Source organism: Apis cerana, linkage group LG15 (genome assembly GCF_029169275.1).
Source record: "Apis cerana isolate GH-2021 linkage group LG15, AcerK_1.0, whole genome shotgun sequence".
NCBI classification, from domain to species: Eukaryota; Metazoa; Arthropoda; class Insecta; order Hymenoptera; family Apidae; genus Apis; species Apis cerana.
The window spans coordinates 7,862,788-7,882,863 of record NC_083866.1 but is presented as its reverse complement, the minus strand read 5'-3'; the positions used below and the strand labels follow the sequence as shown (position 1 = coordinate 7,882,863).

At 38.5% G+C, this 20,076-nt stretch overlaps 3 protein-coding genes and 2 non-coding genes across 17 annotated transcripts in view; 3 read left to right on the top strand and 2 right to left on the bottom strand.

Moving 5' to 3' along the window:
• Positions 1-3,149, top strand: part of LOC108000715 (odorant receptor 13a) — a 3,749-nt gene extending 600 nt beyond the window's left edge. Inside the window, exons 2-6 of one of the 4 annotated variants that reach the window (XM_028667880.2) lie at positions 1,995-2,308; positions 2,392-2,491; positions 2,567-2,662; positions 2,719-2,874; positions 2,945-3,149. In XM_028667880.2, the coding sequence (XP_028523681.2) occupies positions 1,995-2,308; positions 2,392-2,491; positions 2,567-2,662; positions 2,719-2,874; positions 2,945-2,995 (717 nt within the window). In that variant the 3' untranslated portion in view covers positions 2,996-3,149. Of the gene's footprint in view, positions 1-1,412; positions 2,309-2,388; positions 2,492-2,566; positions 2,663-2,718; positions 2,875-2,944 lie in introns of those variants that run through there. The other 3 variants (XM_062086000.1, XM_017061259.3, XM_062085999.1) reach the window with 3 other exon arrangements.
• Positions 1-6,819, bottom strand: part of LOC108000669 (alpha-1,6-mannosyl-glycoprotein 2-beta-N-acetylglucosaminyltransferase) — a 13,778-nt gene extending 6,959 nt beyond the window's left edge. For 2 of the 6 annotated variants that reach the window (XM_017061168.3, XM_062085992.1), the window contains exon 1: positions 86-227. The gene's annotated coding sequence lies outside the window, so the exon portion shown is untranslated. Of the gene's footprint in view, positions 1-85; positions 228-1,968; positions 2,123-6,589 lie in introns of those variants that run through there. The other 4 variants (XM_017061158.3, XM_062085993.1, XM_062085995.1 and 1 more) reach the window with 4 other exon arrangements.
• LOC108000696 (synaptic vesicular amine transporter) lies at positions 6,124-20,076 on the top strand. Of its 5 annotated transcripts, XM_062085997.1 has the most exons (13): positions 10,470-10,670; positions 10,806-11,792; positions 12,601-12,755; positions 13,813-14,064; positions 14,146-14,305; positions 14,399-14,541; positions 14,654-14,836; positions 14,926-15,027; positions 15,293-15,467; positions 15,788-15,839; positions 15,947-16,130; positions 16,454-16,587; positions 16,701-20,076. In XM_062085997.1, the coding sequence occupies exons 3-13, from the start codon at positions 12,641-12,643 to the stop codon at positions 16,767-16,769; spliced, it is 1,569 nt and encodes a 522-aa protein (XP_061941981.1). In that variant the 5' UTR covers positions 10,470-10,670; positions 10,806-11,792; positions 12,601-12,640; the 3' UTR covers positions 16,770-20,076. The 5 variants fall into 5 exon arrangements, with proteins under 5 accessions (XP_028523665.1, XP_016916706.1, XP_061941980.1 ...); XM_028667864.2 differs by lacking the exons at positions 10,470-10,670; positions 10,806-11,792 and adding an exon at positions 6,124-6,263; XM_017061217.3 differs by lacking the exons at positions 10,470-10,670; positions 10,806-11,792 and adding an exon at positions 7,615-8,156.
• Positions 13,575-13,646, bottom strand: Trnaa-cgc (transfer RNA alanine (anticodon CGC)). Its single transcript has one exon. It is a non-coding gene; the product is annotated as a tRNA-Ala (tRNA).
• Positions 15,574-15,646, top strand: Trnak-uuu (transfer RNA lysine (anticodon UUU)). Its single transcript has one exon. It is a non-coding gene; the product is annotated as a tRNA-Lys (tRNA).

Below are 20,076 nucleotides of genomic sequence, written 5' to 3'. Positions count from 1 at the left end.
TGAAGTCGGTAGCCATGGTCTGGAAAGGGAAACGATGCTCTCTCGTATCAGCGATCAACCGACAAACATCAGCTTCTTTACTTACGTAGGTCCACCGTCTTCCAAGGTTTCAGGGTCGCGTAACAATTTTACGACCGCACGAGTCTGGCGTTCGACCCGATCATGTTTCGAGAAGCGTGTCAGAATAGATCGCGAGAAATACGAGATGGGAGTAGCGATGACGAGTCATTGCGATTTGTCGCAGAATTTATTTCATTCGATACACAGTTTCCTTTTGTCCCTTTCTCTTTCTTTTCTTCTTTCCTCCTTTTCTTCCTTCTTTCCTCTATCCTTTTTTCTCTTGCGTTTTTCGCGTCAATTCGATCACCGTTCGCGTGACTATCGCCTGAAACTGCGATCGCAATGGCTTTCTAGAAGAGCAGGGCGAACGCGCGACCGCGCGATCGCGACTCCACCCACCCTTCTCTGCTTTTCCTCTTCATGTACACCACTACTTTACACGTCGTTCTCGTTCCATGCGGCTACGTTCACACGGGGGTGCGATTTCTACGGAGACTCGATCGATCTTTCCGTTCCGCCATCCCTCGTCGGAAACGGACGGCGTTGCTCGAGCGCCACTGTTCTTGTCCATCGACGTCTACGTCGATAACTATGTATCTTATTCTTCCTCCATGGATAATATCTTTTTCTCATTTTTTATGACAAATATTATTGCGAATATCCACCTTTTTCCGTCCGATTCTTTTCGTTTTTTCTTCGATACGTACGATATATAAGATAGATTATGTTTTCCCGTATTCTTGTATATAGTCATAAAAAAAGATTCAACCATCATTGTTCTCATCAATTCGTTTAATGTGTTATTTAACTGTCGAATAATTTCTTCGAAACACTTTTTTTTCGTGAAAAATATTTTTAAAAATAATTTTTAAAAGTTTTATTCTCAAATGTATTTGCATCCTTAAATTATCACGATAATGTTATCATGAGATTACAATTATAAAATATGAACAAGATCGTTTCTCAATTTCATGATTCTACACGATTTTGAATCTGTAGCACTCTTTTTTGTAACGTTGGGATCGCATGCAATGCCACGCGATCTTGCGTGTTTTATATGAAATTTCGCAAAATCGGAAAACTTTGACTTTACTTCCCTGTCGATAATAATAGGTGTCCGAATAGATGCCCCTTCCCGCATCCCGGGTCTAACGTTACACCGTTATCCGTTGACGTTGAGTTTGTGAACACGAGTTGTACATTCCCACGCGTTCTATTAACTTTTTGTGAAAGCACGAAAAAAAGAAAGAAAGAAAGAAATTATTCACGAACTTTGTTAGATCAAGAAAGACCAGTGAGAAGTCACGAGACGGGACAAATTTCGGTAAAGTTCGAAGAAACAAAAGCTAGGTATGATCGACGAGAAAACGAAACGCGAATTCGATAAAACGATCGATTTGAATTTGTTTCTTCTGAAATTGTGTGGTATTGTTTCGTGCGGAGATGGATTCGCAAATAGAAATATTTTAGCCTGGTTCGCGTTCAGTTGTTTAACAATCTACAGTATTTCGTACGTGCATGAATTCATAACAAACACCACTAATCTGACCACTGCCCTGGAATCAGTCGCGATGATTATTTCAATTGTAGGTGGTCACGCACGATATACAATCTTATTATGGTTCCGTGATATTTGTCAAACAATGTTAAATGTTTGTGAGATTTTCTGGTCTAATCTGAAGCCGCATGAGAAAAAAATCGTTCAAAGTTATACAAGAAAAACGATAAGATTAACACGTTGGTATTTGGCTTCTTGTGTTCTCACTATTGCGTTTTATGCTTTCTTGGTTCTTTTCGGATCTTTGTTCGATCAATCGAAAGATTTCGAGCATGTTATGAGAAACGATAGTAACCTCGTTCCGTCGGAAGCCGGAAATATTTTGGAATCAACGAACAAGCGACATTTACCGTATGCATTTTTTCTTGATGTACAGAAAACACCATGGTACGAGATCGTGTATGCTCTTCAGTTGATCGGCATGTTTAATGTCGGTTTTACTTGTGTTGGCGTGGATACTGTCGGTGCTTTGTTCATTTTGATCACTTGTGGTTACTTCGATACGATTCAATCGAGAATTGAAAATTTACACTCGTTCGATACGTCGTTGTCGTCATCGTTATCGTTGTTGAATATATTATCAAGAAAAATAACGACAGCAAAAATGTCGGATACTAAAACAAAGACGTCAAATAGTGTACAAATGAAAAATTTGCGAATGTGCGTGATTCATCATCAATTATTATTGAAGTGAGTACGATTCATATACTCTATTTATCTTTATTCTATTTCCTAACGCTGTATATTTTTATCTTTCGTTCTTTATCAAGTAGATTTTGTGAGGACATTGAACATCTGACGAGCGGAATGTTTTTTATTCAAGTAATCGCTAGTACGTATAATATTTCATTGGTTGGCTTTAAATTGCTCGAAGTAAGTATTTTTTATTATTATTATTTTTTTTATTATCTTTTTATATTACGATAACGTTATATATTTGGTAAACAGGATACTCCGGACAAATTCAAATATATCACGCAACTCGTAATCCTCATTATTCAACTTTTTCTTTGTAATTGGCCGGCGGATCTTCTTCTTTCAAAGGTAAATCGTATTAAGCGATAATATTGATTTTTTTCAACACATTTTCCGTTTTTCAGAGTATAGAAATTAGCCGAGCCACATATTCAATGCCTTGGTATGGATATTCCTATAATCTACAGAAAATAACGAATATACTTATGATCAGAAGTCAAAAAGCAGTTCGCTTAACAGCTGGAAAATTCATCGGGCTTTCATTGGAAACATTTGCCTCCGTATTTCATTTTCTCTTCTTTTTCTTTCTTCATCGCTTATCCCTTTCTTGATATTTTCTTTTTTTTTTAGATGATATCCACCGCTGCCTCATTTTTCACCATGGTTCGAAGTGTGAATTAAAACTCGTCTCATAAAACGAAGAATATCATCCAAGATGCACCATTTTCTTCTCTTCATCCGTTCATTCGTTCGCTGGTTCCAATGGACATCGTATCAATGTTTTTGAGCGAATACGAGTAGATGGCTAATCGAATAAACGATTGCCTTATAACTAGTAGTAGTTACCAATCAATCTTCGCATCTTTTTTTCGATTGTTTTTTTTTTCGATCGGAAAGATGAAATATAAGTTAAAACAAAAAAGAGAGAGGAATAATAGGCGTAAAGAGTCAATTCGTGCAAAGAATAAGAAAGAAAAAGCATAGTCGACAGGAGAAAGGGTTTCAATGTAATCGATCGTTCGAGTTAAAACGTTTCGCGCGTTCCGTTCTCGCGTGTTTCGATTCGTGGCGAATTGAATGTCCGTAGAAGAAGAAGAAGAAGAAGAAGATGAATTCGACAAATCGAAATGAGTAATATCATATATGATACTTTGAATCGTTTTGATCGAATCGCGAAGAATCGTCCAAGATATTAGCGGTCGCGGTACGAACAAACGCTTCTGCTTCTTCGAATATTGGCCGAAAGAAAGAAAACCACGTTTTTCTTCGTCGACGATAGTTGCAGGAGCTGCGTTCGATAAACCTTATTGGCCTCCCTATCGATAATCACGTCTCTCCGTTCGTTCGCTGCTTCCTCCTTTTTTTTCAATCCTTCTGATCGATAAGTACAGCATTTTCGGTTATAAATCATTAGTCTCAACGTCTCCAAAGAATCGTTACGTCGAGTTACGACTTTGATTCCGATATAAAAGATGCGTATGCGTAAAAGAAAAGTTCATAAAAGGAAAGAAAGAGGATAAGATAAAGGGAGGATAGAAACGGATAGATGAGCGGTTGGCGAATGTCAGAGCGCTCCTTCGGACCTAGATTCTTCAACAATTACCGGTTAAGTGAGTTTTTCTGTAATCCTATGATATCCGGGATTTCGTCGCGAGACTTTATCCAGGCATCGGTCTTATGATTACTGTCAACTTCGACTCGAACCACTCGAATTGCATCGAATTCTCTCCAGTCAGGATAAATTGTGAGTGTATACAGAAAATAAAAGCGAACGGAAAAAATCGGAAGGAATGTAGAGGGAGATATCGCTGATACCGCTGCCCACTTCCGTCACCGCTGTCGCGATCCGTTTTCCTTCTCGAATTAATTACGCAGCAGATAGGAATAGCGAGATAAAGGAGCGCCTGTCGCGGACAGGCCTTCTATCTCGTTCCAGGTCGGAATTGGTGAACGTCTTTGGCCGTTCTCTTGGCCGCGCCGCAATTGAGCAACCGTGGAAGGGAGAAGAATCGGAATTGGTTGAGAAGCAGCCGGAAGATCGAACGAGAATGAGTTCGCCGTGCGAGTGTTCCGGTTTAGCAACAAGTTGCAGCTGGTGTGCGTTTTCCCTGGAGTTTCCTAAAATCAACAAGTGAATTCGCTTTCCTGCTTGCAATTTCTATATCGCTTTCAGCTCTACAGGTGGCGATGCGAGAGGTAATATGATTCGTATAGATACGTCTGACACGCATTTGCGTCTTACAGTTCATTGTTTATATTAATTATATTATTTAAATTAGATGTAGATACGCACGTCATATGTTAAATTGAAGGACTGGATGCGGCCTGGGACTTAACGAAGCGTAAACCATCACTGCAAAGATTAAATTCTTACAAATACGAGTTAAGACCGGTCTCCAACAAGTGGAGAGCTATTTTACGTCAGCTTGCCTGATAGATCTGAACAGCAAGCCACCGTATGCATTGCACAAGTTTAGAACACCGTCGTAGTTACAAAAAAAAATATCCTTTCCGTTTATTCCTTATTTCGCAATAGGTGATTGCAGACTATTATATGTTGTATCGTTGTTACTTTCACGTATAATTTTATCAAGTGTCCAAATTTTTCGACAGAACCACCCCTCGTGGACAACCGCGTATTCGATCGATCGCGTTTCCTCGAGAGCTGCGTGGCTAACGGGTGAAAAAAAGTTGAAGAAGGCTGGAACGTGATAAAAGCCGGTTTAATAAAGCGCGCCGCCTCTCACGCGTTCACATATCGAGAATTCTAGGAAAGCTTCGCGTTCCTTTCGATCTCGGGCCGCATTCCCTTCGTCCACTATCCGTCTTTCCATTCCTTTACCACCCCTTACATCTTAATCTTAATAGCGTTCTCCCGCTGAATACCCGTTCTCCCTCCTCCATTCTTTTTTCATCTGTCTTGATCAAGCCATCGTTTTGCTTCTATTTTTCGGACCCTTATTTTTACTTTTAGAAATCGTGTTTAAATAAACGAAAATTACACATTGATTCTCCATCGATAGAATCAGAAAGATCAAACCCAAATTATTTATTGCTCCTGTTATATCGTAGATTCTCGCGAACAATTAAAGTATCATTTTCTTGTTGAATAATTTACAGCGAAAAATGGAAGAAGCAACAATGAAAACAGTTTGCGACAATTTATTTTACATTGAACCACTCTAGTAAGTTTCCTTCGTTATTAGAAAATAATCTAATACAATTCCGGTCTCTCGGTGACTCGCAGTTCTCAGTCGTAGGTTGTGAAAAAGGGAACCTAGCAGGGGTGTGGAATCGGATCGCGATCGATTGAGAAGGAGAGGAGAAGAGGCGACTAAGTGGATCGGAGGAGAGGAAAGGAAAGGAAGTGAGGATAGGCGAGTAAGTGTACGGACAGGAAGAAAAGAAGGACGGGAGGACGAGTTGGAGAAGAGATGACAAGAGGAGAATAGCAGTTAGGTAGGGATGAATGGGGTGCGTGGGTAGGGACAGGGTTAACGCGGAAGCGAAGAGAAGCGTTAAAGGGGCGGGCGCGAAGGGTGAAAGTGGGGGCTTCCGGAGGCGCTGTGGACCATGCGCTTTCGTGCCCCAGCGGAGGGACTTTGGATCTTCGAGGATCGAGAAGAGAGGTGACGGGGCAAAGAAGTGGCAGAGGCGCGAACGTGGACCTGGTCGCGAACGCGAAAGCGAATGCGGACGACGACGGTGGGCAGAGAGTGCGGCCGAACCCCGAGCCGGAAAAATCGGGGTGAGATGCACCCTCGCCGCCATCCTCGCTCTCAATCGGCCGCGGCGCTTCCACCTGGAAGCACGGCTTCTCTTCCTCGTTGACCGGCTCTTCGCCCCAACCAACCGGCCGTTCACCACCGATCTCCGCCAATTCTTCGCCTCTCCTTTGCCGATTCGATCGAACTTTCAACTCGCATCGAGCCACCTCCAACCATCATAGGTAAGAAATTCTCATTTCTCTTTAACGAATTAGTCTTTGCTTCGCTCTCGTCCATCTTATTAATTCTGAGATGTTGTTTGCTTCTTTTTTTCGTTTTATTATTTATATCTCCGTTACACTTCGAAAATCGTGACGAAGAAGGCTTCGTGTAACCTCGAAGCAGTTGCCGAGTGAATAATTTTTTGACCGAAAGAGGTAGGGAAGGAGAGGGAAGGAAGGAAGGAAGAAGAGAGGAAAAGGAAATGGAAAGTGGCATGATTTAACAATAATAACGATATACGTTACAAAAATCGGCGAAAGAGGTTTTTTTGAAATGTGTTACTTACTCGTTAAATTTCCGTTTGTCTCGTGTCGGATTACTCGTGTTATATCGCAGCTCTCTAATCGCGGGGGACAGGTCGAGTTTAAAGCTCGGTCTCAATTCACACTCGAGGCTGTACCCTCATTTCCGCGTGTCGTTCGCAGCTCCGCCTTTGGATTCTATTCGCACGGCACGAAAAACCTGTTCTTAACTTTGACATTCGCTTCGCGACCGATAAATTTGAATAGTAAAAAACCATCGTTGTTTATCTTATCTTACTTGACTAATAACTTATTATTCTAATACGCGTTAAGTATGACTCGACGCGAAGGTACATTAGGTATTTCGATAACAGGCCGAAAGGAAAAGAGTTGCCGGTATCAAGCTCGCGAGGTTAATAGAGCGATAGGTAACAAGGTTATAAAGCAATCTGCATAACCCTGGTTGGTACTTTGCTCGGCTACAGGGGTTGTCCCGTAGCACTGCGAGCGGTCTCGTAATTACCAGGTATAATACGATTACCCGATCGCCAGACCCGCCGTAACTGAGAAGGCAGTTCCTTCGAACCCCCTCTTTACTCTTCCTTTCCTTTTCCTATCTCTCTTTTACCTCTTTCTCTTTTTATATCCCTTTCCAATTCTCTCCTCGGTGTTTCCTCTTCTATACCCTTATTCTTTTTCTCTTCTTTTCCATTTTCAAACCTCTCTTCCTGGAATCTATCCCAAATCAAAGAAAAAAAAAAAAAAGGATTGGTCAATCCACCAGTTCTCCATGAAACGGGTGTGCGAAGTAGAGCATATCCCAGATTCTCGTAAATTCATTTAAACGACGTCACAACTGTAATTTTATTTCCGTTTGCATTCAATCGCAACGCGTTTCCACTTCCATCTCTTTCCCCCTCCCTTCTCCCTTTTTATTGCCTCTATTGGCGAATCAGGATCGCAATTTCTCGTATATGCCGTATCGCGTTCTGTTCTGATCGTTATTAAGCAGGGATCTTCGATGTATATCTCTGCTATATTTTAGTTAGCGTAGCTACACGTATCAATTTGTACGATACTGTACGATTCGATTTCATTTCATCATTACTTCACTCGTCTCCCTCTCTTTCTCGTGTCCGAGCGATCGTCCTTTCTTCTTTCCACGGATCTTGTTTCTCTCTCGTTCGCGAAAACATACATGTACACTTATTATAGAAAGTGTGCGCAACGATGGTCGAAACTCGCGATAAATATAGATAGGTGCGACGATGACGGCGACACGCTCAACGGAACGCAACGGATCGTCTCGACACTTAGTTTAAGCTCGTTATTCCGGCTTAGCAATCGCCCTCCTCCTCTCCACTTTGCCTCGTCTATCTTTCCGCCACGCATAAACATCCCCGATAACATTGGATGCCCTCGTTCACTTTGAACGGCATAACAGTGTAAACGTTGAACCATTTCAATGCGTGTGAGAGAGTGAAAAGAAAGAGAGAGAGAGAGAGAAAGAAAGAGAGAGAGCAATAACGAGACGAGTTTATAAAACGGAGAAAACGGTTTCAAGAAAAAGTGAAGGAAAAAAAGGAAAAAAATGGAAAGAGTGGAGGAAAGGTGAGTCAGACGCAGAAGAAAAAGGAAAGAAAAAAGGAACGTGGAGAGGGTCTGTGCCAAATTTCGAACGGATTGGTGGTCGCCGTCGGATACGAGCCAGAGGCGAGAAATCGATTTGTCGTCCAACTTGTTGAGGCGCGAAGCAACAGTTTGCCTTTTAAACGCCTCTCCTGTTCTCCACGATTCCTTGCATCCTCCTCTTCTTCCACTGATTTTTATTTTCGATTTTTATTCTTTCTTCGCCTCTCTCGGCATTAACTCGGCAAAGATGTAAACTTGATTTACGTTTTCGTGGAAAAAGTCGATTACGTTTATAGATAGTTGTGTCGCGATTAATCGCCCCTTTCGCGTTTGTTGCTACTTGCCACTCTTGGTTAACTATGGAGTTGCATTATTAAGTTGTCTCGAAGATACGATCGAGCTATTCATTCGGCGGAACTGTGCTATTCCGGTCTGTTCGGTCTGGCAGTAGCGGTACTAATTGCTTCTCAAAGTGGAAACTAACTTTGGGAGAAGCGAGAGAGTTGCCGCGGCGTGGCGGGGGAGTGGGTGGCGTGGGCAAAGGTTGCCGGAAATCCGATCTGAACACTCTCTTCAAACGATTCATCCGTTGGACCGGTTACACTCTACGTATCCTCTCCCGTACTTATATCTGGATATTCCTCCAGATACTTTTTCCCGCGACGAGTAAAAATTCGAGAATCAATTAAGAAACCATTAAAGGAACTTCTCTTCGTTTATTTCTTTTTTTTTCCCATTCCTCGGGAATAAATAAATTGAACCGCTTCTAGATTTTTTTTACGTACAAGATTCTCGCAAAAGAATAGAATAATTTAATTAAAAGAGAAGAGAGGAATGTTCGACCTAATGTGATTCAGGCTTATTGAGATAGAAAATATGGAGAATAATGGGGTCGGTAATCGAGTGGGTAGGGTGCATTAACTCTCGAGTAAAAATCGAGAATTGATACCGAGAGGTGTCAAGAGGCGAATCATATAGAGCGTAAGATAAATCGAGCCGGTTGACGGTCGACACGATTTTTCTATTAGCTCGCCTTTCTCGATATACCGCGTGTACACTCTATACACGTTATGTACGTAGAATCTCGTACGGTGGCGCGTACCAGTGGCGAAAGGAGAAAATAGACATAAGAATAGGAGGGAGCGAGGCTGTATTGTGGGGCAGGTCTGCTGTCGATCAAATTCGAAAGCGGGAAATGTATGGAAAAAAAAAAGGAAAAAAAGGATGGTCGAGTGGGAACAGGTGGAAAGTGTGTGATGAAGGAGGCGAGTGCGCGTTCATCGGAATGAGGTCGGACGAGTTTCCACTCGGTCACTTCATCAACGCGGAGCCAACTAAACTGTCAATCGCAAAACCACTACCGCGTCAAACCCTTTCGACGACATCTAGATTCTCGTCGATAAACGCCAAGGCACTTGAGCCATCGATCCCTCCTGCCTCGATTCGCGCTCCCGCGCTTCACACGACTTCTCGAAAATTCGATTCGCGCCACGACCGATTAACTCCTCGCCTTTCCATCATGCACACGCGCATGCGTGGAACGTGATAAACCGAGAGAAACGCACGTTTCGTCGCTACGTAATATTTTCCTTCATTTCACGCGTGATTCTAGACCCAAAGAATTCTTGACGAGTCCTTCTGTCTAAAAAAAAAGGAAGAAGAAAGAAAGAAAAAAAGAAAGACAGAAAAAGTAGCCTTCTTCGATCGATGATTCGTTAGTTAACGTCCGACTCCTCGGTTACGAGACGATTGGAAACGAAAAATAGAAATTGTACATTGTTGAAGAGGAAGAACTGTTCCTCGAGAAGAAGGTGGGCCAGAAGATGAAAGAGCCGGTAAAGAGTTCTCTCTAGTAGATATAGAGAGGAACTGCTCGCGGTCATTCTTCGCCGTAATTACCGAACAGATAAGAGAATGAAACACGACGAAAAGAACGGAAAGCAAAGCTGTGGAGAGCAAGGTGGAGGAGGTGGAGAAGGAGGAGGAAGCCGAGCAAAGTGGTAAGAGAAAAATCTTCTTCGGTCCTCTTCGAGAATAATGCACGCACCCAGGGGACCTGGCTTTCAGGAAAATGCTGATTGCTTCTCTCTCTCCATCTCCACCGCCACGCCCCCCCTATCACCTCTCTCTCCGTTAACTCTTCGCGATTTCTACTATCGCCGATTCTCTTCTTCTCCTTCTTCGTTCCCCATCCTCTTTTTCTCGGCCTCTATCCCTCTTTCCTTCTCTCTCTCTCTTCGTCGTCGGTATCTTATCGATACTGTTTCACTTGTTCTCTCATCTCCAGGGACACCCGCATATCTATCCGCATATAAAGACGGTTCTCTGGAACGATGTATGAATTGTACTGTGGAAAATGGAAATCTCGTAGAGTATATATATATATATATATACGGAACATTGAGAAATTTTGAGAATGCATGAGAAGAGATTTTAGATGCATGGTTAAAGCGACTGGATGATCGAGGGAGAGAGATAATGAGTAAATGCAAGGTAATAAATAAGTAATAAAACGAATAATTTTAAGACTGATGTATAATAGATATACGAGAAGGGGAGACGTAAATTTTAAATTTTAATTTCTTGACCAATTTTGTTTCTGATGTTAACGTCCATCGATGTTTCCAGGTCAGAAAGATCGTAAACTAGCCAAAGGCTATTTCTTGGGATTAAAGACTTGGTTAAGATTAATCAATAACACGGCTTGTTAAAGCCATGTTCCTGGGGCGTGATTGCAGTTTGCATTACTACGTTCTTTTGCAGATTTGAAAAATTCCCTTCTGTTGACTGAATTTTTACCGACTTTCAATTAATTATTGAATGGAATTTTTTTTTTTTTGAAATCTTACAATCCATTTTCTATTACCGGTTATTATTATTAAATAATTTTTAAATAAGCGAGCTGCGGAATGCTGTTTTAAATCTTAATCCATCTTCTTGTGTTTACCAATAGACACGGTTATATTAAATATAATCCTTCGAAATTACACGTCATATTATACCGACAATCGTATAAATCAGATAGATGAAAACGATCGAACAATGAAAGACGGATGATGGAAAAGTGTGTACATTAGAACGGACGAAAGCCAAATGAAGTTTATCTCGAGGAAGCCAACCCTCTCGAAGGCGACTCTCGTCGTCACAGATTCCAATCTTCTCCCTATTCTCTTCGTCTTCGGTGATCTATCGATTGCACGAGTTTTCGCAGATTCCCGTCGTCCCGCTCTCTCTCTCTCTCTCTCTCTCTCTCTCTCTCTCTCTCTCTCTCTCTCTCTCTCTCTCTCTCTCTCTTTCGTCGACTCTTGTAAAAATCGAGAAAGCGCCTTTTTAATGAGGCGAGGAGGAGGGGTGCGGTAGGAATCATAGCCAGGTACCGCTTTGGACGGCCTTAATGGTTTCCTATTCACGAGAAGCGTGCGAAAATTAGCCGAGCTAAAAGCATCGGGTAATCGAGTTATTACGAATAAAAGAGGAGCGGCAAGGGCATCGCCTGTAGAATGGTTGCACGATAGTTGATGCCAGATACCGTTAAAAGCGACCAATTAATGCCGTTAATTCTATAGCCCAACCATCGAACGATCCACCTTCGAATCGTCGATAATCGCATTTTAGGTGAGCTATAGTTGATGCTGTTTATTATTATATGTGCCACTATTATATAGTATCAATTTTCCGCTTCGTCCCATCTTTCTTCTTCCTTTTTCTTCTCTCTAATTATCCTTTTTTTTTACTTCAACGATCCGTAATACATTACGTGGCCAGTGAGATAAACACAAATGTGTAAAATATATCCTCGATGTTCATATATCATCGATGTCTCGCGATCGGTGAAATCGCCATCTCCAAAGTGGTTGAAAATTATTTTTCGAACAATCGCGAGTCACTCTCCATGTTGCACAAAGGAGGGAGAGGCTGGGACTAGAAAATGCTTAGAAAATACTGGGTATATATATATATATATTTTACCCTTGATAGGAAATTGCTCGAGTGGCGGAAGTTCAAATCACGAGGCAAGGAATGCTCCCGTTCGAGATCTTTTCTCTCTCTATTTTCTACCATTTTCTACCATTTCCAATAAGGGAGTCCCTTTTTGTCGCCGTAAATCGACCAACGACGAATCTTGGAGAAAAATGAAATCTAATTTTAACGTTTTTTTATTCGTCATTTGATTGGGAACATTAGAAGAAAGGAGAGAGAGCGCGGCGAACAATGAGATCGAACGAATGAACCTAACCTAAAAGCACCAATTTTACGATTGCACACACGCGGTACGTTTTAATCGACTAATCAGTTTACTCGAGTCTCCATCCCTGTTGAACTTCGGTGCAACTTTGATTTCCTTAGATTTTCTCAAATTGCGTGACACGACCTTCTTCACCACACTTCTTAACGACACTTTTCTCTCTTTTTGTTTTTACAGATCGTCCGAGGGAACGGGAGGGGCGAATCACGGAGCGAGAATGGGCGGCGGAGAATGGAATGGTTGGTTGCAACGATGTCGAGAATCGCGAAGATTGGTCCTCGTGATCGTCGCTATTGCTCTACTTTTGGATAATATGCTCCTGACCACGGTCGGTAAGTAACACGACTCGATACTTTATAATTTGTTATTTTATCGAGCATTTTATATTTCTTAATACACGCATCGCGATTTCTAGTAGCTTGTGATCGAATACACTCTCGACTTTTTTTTTCCACGTCCTTTAAAATTAAAGAAGAAATGCACGGGGCTTTGGCCGAAATGGTTGGAGAAAATGGTTAGGGAATGGACAGGACGTTAGCGAATGATCATTCGGATTTTCCACTTATTTAGCTTTTCCCTCTTAACTGATAGTAGAAGTGGGTTTTTCCTTTATCGAACGATGTTTAATTCACGAGGTACGCGTCTATATGACCCTCCATACGATTCTACTCGGAATGCTAGAGAACCTGCTGCTCCGAAATATACGCGAGGGGACGAACGGCGGACGCCGTTCTGGCAATCCGGATAAGTGGTCATACATTTATGTAGCGTATACGAAACAGCTTCTCTCACCAGCGCTAACAAATCATGGAAACGCGATTCCACTGGATAAAACAATTCTGAACTTATTGCGCCTTTTTTCTTTTTTTTTTTTTTTCAATACCGTGCATTTAAAACCTTCGTTTCTAATTTCTTTTCCGTATTTATCGCTTGAATAAATATTTATTTTATTACGTATTTATGTTCAGTTTTAATTCATAAATGAAAACGAAGGCGTGCTTCGTATGATATTTCGAATATTTCTTTTTCCATATTGTGTTATTTTCATCAGTTTCACACAGTTCGTTGTTTTAAATGCAAAAATGACAAGAGGGAGGGGAAAGTTAAATGGGTGAAAAATGAAAGGAAAAAGAAAATTTTATTCGCTCCGTTGGAGGTGCTGGGATTTGAACCCAGGACTTTCAGCATGCGAAGCAGACACTCTACCACTGAGTTACACCCCCGAGCTGTAAGATAGATCCATAAAACACGTTATTATGTACAGAGATCAAATTTTTAATTACGATTAATTATTAATATCTTCGATACTCCCTTACGTTTAGTTTTCTTTTCGGGTTTCTCTTCGATTCCTCTTAGCACGTATATATAATACGCATGAACGTGTTACAGTTCCAATTATACCAGAGTTTCTGTACGATATCAAGCATCCGAATGCAACGTTGAGCCAACATTTCGAACAAAGTGGACGAGCAACGGTCACCACTGTCCATCCAACGAGTATCAATATCGTGACCTCCACGAGCCCGAGTGTAACCACCACGCCGAAATGCCTTTGCACGTCGACCAAAACCAATGACTCTCAATTGGAATTTCTTTACCCGAGCACACCGCCTAGCGTCGAGTCGACAACGGGTTTGCTCGGTAAGACAAAACCCGTTTTTATCGATTTTTCATCGAATACAATTAACCAATTGCGTGATTCATGAATTTATTAATTTTCAGGGACCACGAGCAGCAGTGAAACGGGTTCAACGACAGAATCGGAAGAAAAACAACGACACCGCGAATTACTTCAAGAAACGGTCGCCGTTGGTATAATGTTCGCCTCGAAGGCTTTCGTTCAATTGCTGGCAAATCCGATAGTGGGTCCCCTTACCCACAAGTAAACTTGACACTTTACTCGCGTGAATCTGTTCGAGATATCTGTTATACATCTTTTCATTTCATATAATTATACCGTTGCATTTATTTACAGGATCGGTTACAGCATACCTATGTTCACCGGTTTCATTATCATGTTCATTTCCACTCTGATATTCGCATTCGGCCGAAGTTACGGCATTCTTTTCTTAGCAAGAGCGCTTCAAGGTGTTGGTTCGTCGTGTTCGAGCGTGTCTGGTAAATTCTTTATTTTTAATTTTCCTTTTGTTATGTTAATTGCGAGATTCAGAAGACAATAATAATAATAATAAATGTAAGTTTTAATTGATCGAGTACGATATAATGGTAGGTATGGGTATGCTCGCTGAAAGATACCAAGATGACAAAGAGCGTGGAAACGCAATGGGTATTGCGCTCGGTGGATTGGCCCTTGGTGTTCTCATCGGCCCACCATTCGGCGGTGTAATGTACGAATTCGTTGGGAAATCTGCTCCGTTCTTGATACTTTCTGCGTTGGCACTTGGTGATGGAAGTAACTATCTGCGCGCCTTACATTTTATTAACACTTTACTTTTTACTTTGCTTTGCTCTTTCATCCTTGTACTTGATATCATTTCACAGTTTTACAACTTTTGGTGCTTCAACCGTCCGTCGTGTACACTGAAGCGGATCCACCATCGCTAAAAACACTCATCACCGATCCTTATATCGTTTTGGCTGCTGGTATATATAATTATTAACCACTAAATGAATTATCGAGGCTGCTGCGGTCCTTGAAAATTTAAGTCAATAATTGTTTATTAATGTATATTGATGTAATTATTCGAAAATTTATGTATATCCTTCCTTGTCTCATTATGTTCAAAATACTGTCAAAAAAAGTTAAATTCCATTTACCAATTCGATAAAAATTAACATTAAATAAGATAATTCATTAACGGCAGCAATGAGTTCAATAATCAATCGTCAAGGAAAATTCGTATTTCAGGTGCAATAACATTCGCTAATATGGGTATCGCTATGCTTGAGCCCAGTCTTCCAATTTGGATGATGGATACGATGTGTGCAAGTAGATGGGAACAAGGTGCTACGTTTCTGCCGGCGAGCATTAGTTATTTAATTGGAACTAATCTTTTTGGACCACTTGGGCATAGAATGGGCAGGTTAGTGGATATTATTTATCAATGAATATTATATTTTTGCAACAATTTATACTTTACAAAAATTTAATTATACTAGGAATGAATAAGTAAACCCGTGATTACCATCGCCTGGATAGCTCAGTCGGTAGAGCATCAGACTTTTAATCTGAGGGTCCAGGGTTCGAGTCCCTGTTCGGGCGAAATTAATTTTTTCTTTTTATTTATTTTCTTTTTCTTTTTCTTTTCATAGATATATTATTTATTAATACATTTTTTATTATTGTTTTTATTTATATAACTTATTCAACATTTATTAATGTATTTTTCTATTTTCATTATAGGTGGTTAGCTTCATTGATCGGTCTTGTTGTGATTGGCATTTGCTTGATGTGTGTAAGTACTTTATGAATATTTAAATAATCGTATCGTTTATATCAATTTTTTTATTTACTTAAAATTTACTATCTTTTTATACTTTTTATTCAATATATTATTTACAGATACCGCTAGCTAGAAGTATCAACCATTTGATCGTACCTAATGCAGGCTTGGGATTTGCTATTGGTATGGTGGACAGTTCGATGATGCCCCAATTAGGATATTTAGTGGATATACGACATACTGCTGTTTATGGAAGCGTGTATGCCATTGGAGACGTTGCGTTCTGTTTAGGTTTCGCAATTGGTATGTATGCGAATAATTATGATTCATGTATCGTAACAGGCAACAATAAAGGAGACGAGAAACGAAAGAAGAAAAAGAAAAAATAATCTATTCTCGCAACAAATCTATTCTTGAAATCTAGACTGTGTTTGTATCTACAAATTCTATCACAATGAGTCATATGTCGATATTTGTGGATTAAAGTTATTTTTGTTCTAATTGTTAGGAATCTCTTTAGAGTTTTTCAATATTCATTTGCATTTAAAATTTTTAAATAATATATTTTTATATATTGTTTTTTTATAATCGATATAATAATTTAATTATTAATTGTTCATTATTAGGACCTGCTTTGAGTGGTACGTTAGTCAACAGTATTGGTTTTGAATGGATGTTATTTGGCATTGCTATTTTAAATTTTATTTATGCTCCGTTGATGTACTTTTTACGAGCACCGCCAACGAAAGAAGAGAAAAAGGTAAAATTTAATTAATATAATATAAAAAGTCATAGTTAGAAAAGTGATAGTTATTATTTAAATCTTATAATAATATCATTTTCGTTTATATTAATCGTTTAATTGTTTTTCAGTCATTGATAATTGGTGAAAAATCGTCTGTACGCTACGTAACGTATCAGAACGAGGAGGAAGAACAATAATTGAAAGGATGATTTCGAATACAAAATACGCAGTTCACCCCCTGCATTCTTGAGATGGAACAACGAGTTAATACGATGAAAGAATTCTATGTCGATAATGTTTCCAAAAATATAATTAGACTAAATATTATTTACTCCTTTGTTTAGCGCAAACTGTATATATACATAGTATGTAGTATTAGATCGTAAGAATAAGTGTGTGCGTTCAAAAATCGTATGCGTCGATGACGCATTAGCTAACAGATATATTGATTGATCGAGGCACCGAAGTAAAGATACATTGATATATCATTCGATCAAATATGCGAATTTTTAATCAGTTGAGATATTGTCCATCTTTCAAAGATCATTAATTTTTATTTAAATGGAGAATCACCTACTTTGGATTCCCTGAATGGCTGCAGGGAAACCGTAACAATAATAATAATGAGCAGGTATGATGAAGAGTTCTCCAAATTCTTAATAATTAAATCGAATCGGATGAAAAATTTAAATATTGTGATGATTTTTTTTTTTTCTTAAATATAATCATGGAGGAAGGCGATATCTCCAATGATTGAAAATTCGCAGCTTTGTTTTTAACGAGGAAGAGAAAAAAATTGAATTTAGACACGTTCTCGACGCGATGCTTCATATTTGTCTGATCAATCCGATAATTTATCGGTGATCAATAATTCTTCGTGCTCTATCATCGCTTACTTAAAAGTAACCGAATGAATATTTCTTGAATATGATCGGGGATGTATTCAAAGTAAATAAACTGTAGTCATTGAAGAAAAAACTGTTAAAACATTCGACGAATTTGCAAATTACAAGATATTTTATGTGAATTCGCGGCGGAAAACTAATGAAAAAATTTATTTATTTATTTATCTTTTTTTTTATAAATGTAATGCATGTCAAGATAAATTCTTTTTAAAAGGGAACGATATAGAAACAAAACTCGTATATATTCGATAACGCGTTCTCTTTCTTCTTAGTAATTCTATATAGTGCATAATAGAGATCATTTAGAATAACATAATATATTAGATAGAATATATAGATAGAATATATTTATAGAAATAAGTAACAGAATGTTTACATGTGTGTATATCGATATAAAATATCTTCGTTGATCATTATATTTGTTGTTTCATCGTGAAAAATGCATGAGATTGTTAAGAATAGAAATTATATGGTATGTTCATGACTGTATAAAGGATCCTAAGCTATTGTAAGTGGATATGGAAAAACAAAAGAACTAATTGGATTGTTATTTACAATTGCCTATTATTATAAATCTCTGACGTAAAATCATTCTAACAAAAAATTGATTTTATTATATTATATTTTCTGATAACGGTGCATGAAATTATTATACTATATCTTTCTAATAATGTAAAATGTTTGAATCTTCATAGATTCTGTACATTCATATATGTTATTATATTATTATAATAATATTTATAATAGAAAGAGATAGTATTAAAAAAGATTATCAAAATGAGAAATAAAAATTAGATTAGAATTTGCATTATTCATTAAATTTGAATAAAATAAAAAATAATTAAAGATATATATATATACATATAGTGAAATGAAAATATAATAAAATATAGTTGACGAAGAACAGTTTTCTACCGCGAATTCAGTGAATTCTCGAGGTTGCGTTACGTTATCACGCGAACGCCGACCTACTCCCGATAAGAAACGCGAGTCAATTCGATTTGCAAATTCATCGCGAACGTTTGACACGATCGAGCGTTCTTGAGAGAGAGGAAGAGGAGGAAGAGGAGGAGAAATAGAACGAGGGCATCATATTTGAAAATGGAAAATGAATCGATTAATGATTTCGATTTACAGAACCGAATATTGAAAAATTTTATCAAGAAACGGCGAATCGTCATCTCCGCATCGATATGCATATATATATCGGGTATAAATTTTCTGTATTGATATTAAAATGCGATATATATTCTCGTTAAGGATTCTTCATATTTCTGTAAATATAAAAAACATATGTATTTACATATGTATTTGAGAAGAAATTATAACAGAATGTAATCAAAAGTCGGCGTCAACTTCATTGTAAATCGACAATGATTTGCCAGCTTCTTTTTCATTTTCATTCTCTTTCTTTTTTTCTGCCACGCATGATAGAACCTCGATCGTGATGTATATATCATCTATTTTATCGATGTAATGATATCACGCTTTTACAACTTCTTGACTGTGCTCCGCGTCAAACGAATAGAAAGAAAATCTTAGCGATTAACTCATCGATAGCTGCTATTGCAAACAGACAATAATCGATATATCACGAGACGAAAGTTTCTTTATATGCAACGTTTATTGTTATTTAATGAAACCTTCGTTTCGATAAATTACGTGTCCTTGATCAATCCATTTAAATTCGACAAATTGTTCAATAAAAGTTTCATTCGATTTATAAGAAACCAGAACGAAGAACTAGAACAACCGCATATGTATAGACATAATTTAATCTCGGATAGGCATTGCGCACAGGCACAACCCATTAAACTTCTACATTTCTTTCCTTCTATTCTTTGTCATTTTAACATATATACATACATATATACATATATATGTTTAACCAGCTGGTGTATGGGTCCGATTTAATCTGCCTGTGTAATTGTTGAAAAACAGTAAGACTCAAAAAGGAGAAAGGTATTTTTTATTCTCGATATTGCGTGTGCATATGTGTGTGTGTGTACTTGCGTAATCTTGTATTAAAGTGCGTAAAAAAGCATGCATTTATAAAGGAAAAATTATGTGAGAGGGAGTTAGAATATGTACGCATATCGGATCTGAAAATCGTCTGATTTTCGCCCAGTGGTATTAATATTTGAACGCGATGCTCCAAAACCTCGAATTCTTATCTCGTAAGATCGCTGCGAACAAACTTTATTTTAATGAATCGTATTATTCGACGTTACGTGTCGTTGAAAACCATTATATGTTTACATGTATGTTGTTCAATAACATATTTAAATAAATATTTGCGTGTTTAACATAAAAAATTACTATAGAATATATTATCGTATGTCTGGAATAAAGCATTAAAATTTCTTCAATTTTCTATTATTAACCACGCAATATTCTTTTTTAATGTGATATAATAGATATTTCAATATACACATTATATACATGTGTTGTGTACAATATATATACACAATATTTAATTTATTTATTCTCTAGTGTAGAAAAATATTTTGTTAAAGAACACATATTAATGATCGATTCCACGGATGAAAGATTCTATGTTAACAAAAAAAAAAATACACAATACGATTGCGTTAATACA